Source organism: Trifolium pratense, linkage group LG2 (genome assembly GCF_020283565.1).
Source record: "Trifolium pratense cultivar HEN17-A07 linkage group LG2, ARS_RC_1.1, whole genome shotgun sequence".
Taxonomy (NCBI): domain Eukaryota; kingdom Viridiplantae; phylum Streptophyta; class Magnoliopsida; order Fabales; family Fabaceae; genus Trifolium; species Trifolium pratense.
The window spans coordinates 40285470-40290425 of NC_060060.1; the positions used below are offsets into that span (position 1 = coordinate 40285470).

Below are 4956 nucleotides of genomic sequence, written 5' to 3' on the forward strand. Positions count from 1 at the left end.
CGGGGGGTGGAACGAGAAAAATTCGTCAAAAGATTCAAAACACATAACACCAAATTCTATTGAGTTAATTTAAGTTCAACTTTAAAGAAAATATTATAATCCAATAAAGAAACAAGCCTAAACTACTTGAAAACTTGCTCAATCAATTTTCAGATGAAAAATTATGCTCCCACACACGTGGGATGTGAAATGAAATAAGTAAAGGGAGAAATATACGAAAGTAAATGATATTTTCTGGAAATCTATCACTGTCTCATTATATGGGAGGTGGTAATGAACATAAATGCTTCACTGAAATGCTATTTCACCAGACCACCACCATTGCTTAATCCTCAAATTGCAGGACATCAATTCTCTTGAAACTCATCTTTTCACACCAGATTTGCATTTAACAAAGAGAATATTCTGAGATAAACTGACTACTGTTATGTGTATCCTCTGGATAAATTAATGCCGGTATATTTTACAAGAGCACGTAAGAAAAAAGAACTGTGATAAAATATTAAATGAGTTTCTTTTTCTCGAAGAAAGACTTCAAGTGCCATAGTTGCAACCCTGCCACTGATAAGCAAACAAAGAGTGAAAGCAAACTCAACCAGAACATTCTGTTGTCGGTTGTTCTGTTGAGCTCCTGCATTTCTTCTTCTCTGGAAAGGAAAAAAGTAAACAAAAATAAGAATGATGTTTGTTATGATATCCTATGTATTCTGAAATGTGAACAACGTTCAAAATATCATATGAATGTTCTTAAGTAAAGTTCAGCCAATTGCAAATGTCTACCTTTCACGAAGAAAAAACATCTCGTCATGAATGGCAGCAACAGTATCTTGTAACTTCTTTATCTCTATTTCCATTACCTGGTACATGTGGATGAAATAATTGTAAGTAATTTTTCAAAGAAACATTACAATTTCTCCGAAGTAATTGAAAACCAGGGGTTATGAGTAGATATATCATATATGCCTCAAATGACTGTGATACGAAGACTTTGAATAGGTTCAGATTTGCTACAAAATAAGGCACAAAAGTGATATCTGGGGAATACAGTAAACTCCATTGAAAAGATACATGGGAGGTACATAAATATATGGAGTTTATAAATCAATTAAGGCAACAAAATAAATCACTGTCAATTATCAATATCAAATCAGTGGAAAGAAAACAAAATAATTACAAGATATAAGTATAGAGAAAATGAATTTCATGCTACTTACATTTGCAATGATAACATGTGTTCACCATTCAATAATCAAAGATACATCCACATCATACAGTTAAAAGCTTGCCATGATTAGAAATATAATATCCCCTCCCATTATATATTTACCATTTACATTTTACCAATAATGCTACAAATCTTTAACTGAATATAAACCAATCTATTTGGATCCGGATTCCCTACTGTCATGGATTCCATGTGATCTCACAGCTCATGTTTCAAATTTATCTTTTACATTTGTTTAGATCGGATTTACTGAACTTAAAATCTGAGACATCCATCAAAATTGGAGAATCCAGAATTATTGATTGTGTGACTGTGAGGTTCCGTGATGGCAGGAGATCCAGATCTCTATCTAACCGATTAGTGACATCATAAACTACTAGACCAATCATAATGAGCTTCATCCAGTAAAGCTCACGTAGGATACATTCACTTCATATCATACGCTACAGGATAGATTGCAAAACAGTAAACCCCTTTCTATTTTTGGCAGTATGCAAGCAACACGATCTCTGATTTAATTAGAAGCACAACTTGATATTCCAAAATTACTTGAACTACTTTTTTTGACGGATTGAACTACTTGTTTGCATTTTGTTCCAGAACGAGATCAAAAAAACTATAAGATACCCTCCCTAAACTCACAATCTTGACAGAGCCACAAATGCCACGCAGTTATACTCAAGTTCGATCCATATCAGCTATCCTGAAAAAACTATGTGGGGAGATGTGACTAAGTAAATCTTTTCTAGAAGGAACCTAATTGCTATTAATATACACAAATCACATAACTAATAAACTAATCCTACAGAAATCTCAATGAAACATCCAATAACTAAAACTATAAGATACCCTCCCTAAACTCACAATCTTGACAGAGCCACAAATGCCACGCGGTTATACTCAAATTCAGTCCATATCAGCTATCCTTAAAAAACTATGTGGGGAGATGTAATGTAACTAAGTAAATCTTTTCTAGAAGGAACCTAATCAAGCTATTAATATACACAAATCACATTACTAATAAACTAATCCTACAGAAATCTCAATGAAACATCCAATAATTAAAACTAACACAACTAATAAAAAAAATGTATCGGTAACCCAAATTTAGTAAGGAGAATTTAATTCAACCCTTACTTTAATGTATATCTAGTTCTGATCAATTGCACTAACTCATGCTAGATTTAGCAAGAAACAACACTATACTAGATACAAATTAACTTAGGAATATATCATATTAGAGATAGAGATTTGAATACTAACATCAACTTGGCCTTTTTTGGCAACATTAGACCAATCCTTGGCTGCCACACCAGTCTTCCATTCCAAATCAATAGTCAACGTGACCTCTGGTTTGTTATCAACAGCCCAGAAACAAGTCATATAGTCTCCAGCTTCTGCTGCAACAAATGCAAACTGACCCGATTGAACACGATCTCCATAGTGATAGTTGTTTCCATGAGACGAAGTCACCTAAACCCAGAAGAAAAAAAAATCAAACATGCAATGACCCATTAATCAAAAATCACTGAATTTGATATAAAGTATAGAGATTTAATACTGGGCAAGAAAAAGTTTGGATTTTTTTTTTACCCTAACGGTGACTCTGTGAGAATCGGGTAAAGGGTAACCCTCGTTGGGATTAACGATGGTGTACTTGCCAACTGTCATGGAATTGCTTTTGATATCTTCTGAGATGCATTTGGTGTGACCAGATTGGAGTTCGAATCTGAGGGATTCAGTGGAAGAAGAAAAGAGCATGAAAAGAAGAAGAGAAAGATGTAAAAGGGGTTTGTGGTTAAGCCAAATCATGGTTGTGATAGTGAAAGTGGGATTTGAAGATAGAAGAGTAGAGAAAATAAGGAGAAAATTGAGAAGTGATTATTAGGATTGTAAAGGAGAAGAAGACAGTGAATCAGAATTCAGAAGAGTTTCTCAGTGTGAGATGATGAGAGTCGAGATTTATGTTTCCAAACAACACAAGGTATAGTACCTACCAACTACTGCTCAACAATGTCAAACTATGGGGTTCTTACGTGGTTGTCTTTCATTGGAGGATACACGTAGGGGTGGGCATGGTTTGGTTTGTGAGGAAAACCAATGTTTTTAAAATTCATGGTATCCGCGATTTCTTGAACCAGATCAAACTGGTGGTGGAAATAAAAAAAAAAACATTTTAACTGAACCCAATCAAATAGTTTGTCTTTTGAACCGAATTGTTAAAATAGTTCGATTCTATGGTTTTGAATCGAACCATACTTTATTTTTACTTTCTCCGTTTCAAAATATAAGATTTAGTTGACCACTACACCTACGTCATTGCACAATTTTGATCGCTAATATATTTAATTGTCTATATGTAAAAATTATAAAAACTTGATATTTTGAAAATACTCATCAAAACAAATTAAACAATATCTCATATGATAATGTTTACATCTATATGTAATTAAAAAAATACGGTTAAAACAAGATAAATGAAAAGTACATTTAGTCAAAGTAATATATATATATATATATATATATTAAAACCAACATGAATTATATTAAAATCAACATGAAATCCTTTTTGGTACAAGGTGTGCCAGAAAGAGACCGAAAAGATTTACAAGCATTATGGATACAAAGTTTTAGTCGATGCCCAGACAAGACAAATGGCTCCACCACCACAAGTGAATTTATGCCAACATTGGCATTATAAGCCTCTACCCACCAAAACGAATGCAATTTAATCTTAACATTTGGTGAATTGTCGTTTCTTTTGCCTGAAAAACTCTACTATTCCTCTCGGTCCACACTACCTAGATACCGCATAACCATATAAGTTGCAAAACGGAACGGCGGGCTTGTTGCCCTCCGGACGAGTGAATGAACTGAACCAAATAATCTTGCAGCACACATGGTTCAACCGATGATATACCAATCCAAAATCTGACCAAATACCACAATGGAGCAAAAACAGGGCAGGAAAGAAACAAGTGATGAGTTGTCTCCATCCCGCCACACCTAGTCAAACACATCTGAGAATCGTGAGGGATAATGTTATGTGCCGCTAAATTGTCTTTCGTCTGGAGCCTATTGTAGAAGAGCCTCCACGCTAAAACAAAGACTTTCACGGGTACCTGTTTGTACCAAATTAAATCTGAAGTTTCATATGCAGCATAAGTGTCCATATTAGTGAGGAGATGATACACACCCCTCACTGAGTATTTGTTATCGGCGTTATGTTTCTGTTTACACTGATTTTTGGTAAACAAGCGCTAGTTTGAGTATTTAAACTTGTAGGATTAACTAGTAAATCCTAGGACATATTTGTGCATTATTTTCTAGAAAAGTATGAATGTTCATTGTTTTCACTTGAACATTTATTGTTTTTTCAGTGTTAGAATCGCATCCGACACTTTTAGTGTTAGAATCGCCTCCAACACTTTTTAATAACAAGTTGTCTCATGACAACATAAAAGAAAAATTAAGAAGAAAAAAAATGCAGAATTGTAAAGGAAAAAGGAAAATAAAAGCAAGAACAAAGCAATATTAAATTGCATGAAATGTAAAGGGTGGTTGGAATCCATCTTCATCAACCTCCGAACCCATTTGCCCCGCGGCGTGGGTGTTGCAAGGCATTCAGAAAATATGATCCAACCCTTAATACAAAGAAGTTACAAGAATTTATAGAGAATAGAAAATAACTTCCCACTTCTATGATTTTGACAAGTGTCTTATTTAATAAC

At 34.2% G+C, this 4956-nt stretch overlaps 1 protein-coding gene across 1 annotated transcript; it reads right to left on the minus strand.

The window, feature by feature from the left end:
• Window positions 1-230: 230 nt before the first annotated feature.
• LOC123909875 (transmembrane emp24 domain-containing protein p24delta9-like) lies at window positions 231-3245 on the minus strand. Its single transcript, XM_045960802.1, has 4 exons — window positions 2819-3245; window positions 2489-2698; window positions 781-857; window positions 231-647 (listed from the first exon to the last, which is right to left on the minus strand). The coding sequence occupies exons 1-4, from the start codon at window positions 3035-3037 to the stop codon at window positions 503-505; spliced, it is 651 nt and encodes a 216-aa protein (XP_045816758.1). The 5' UTR covers window positions 3038-3245; the 3' UTR covers window positions 231-502.
• Between the last annotated feature and the right edge of the window lie 1711 nt (window positions 3246-4956).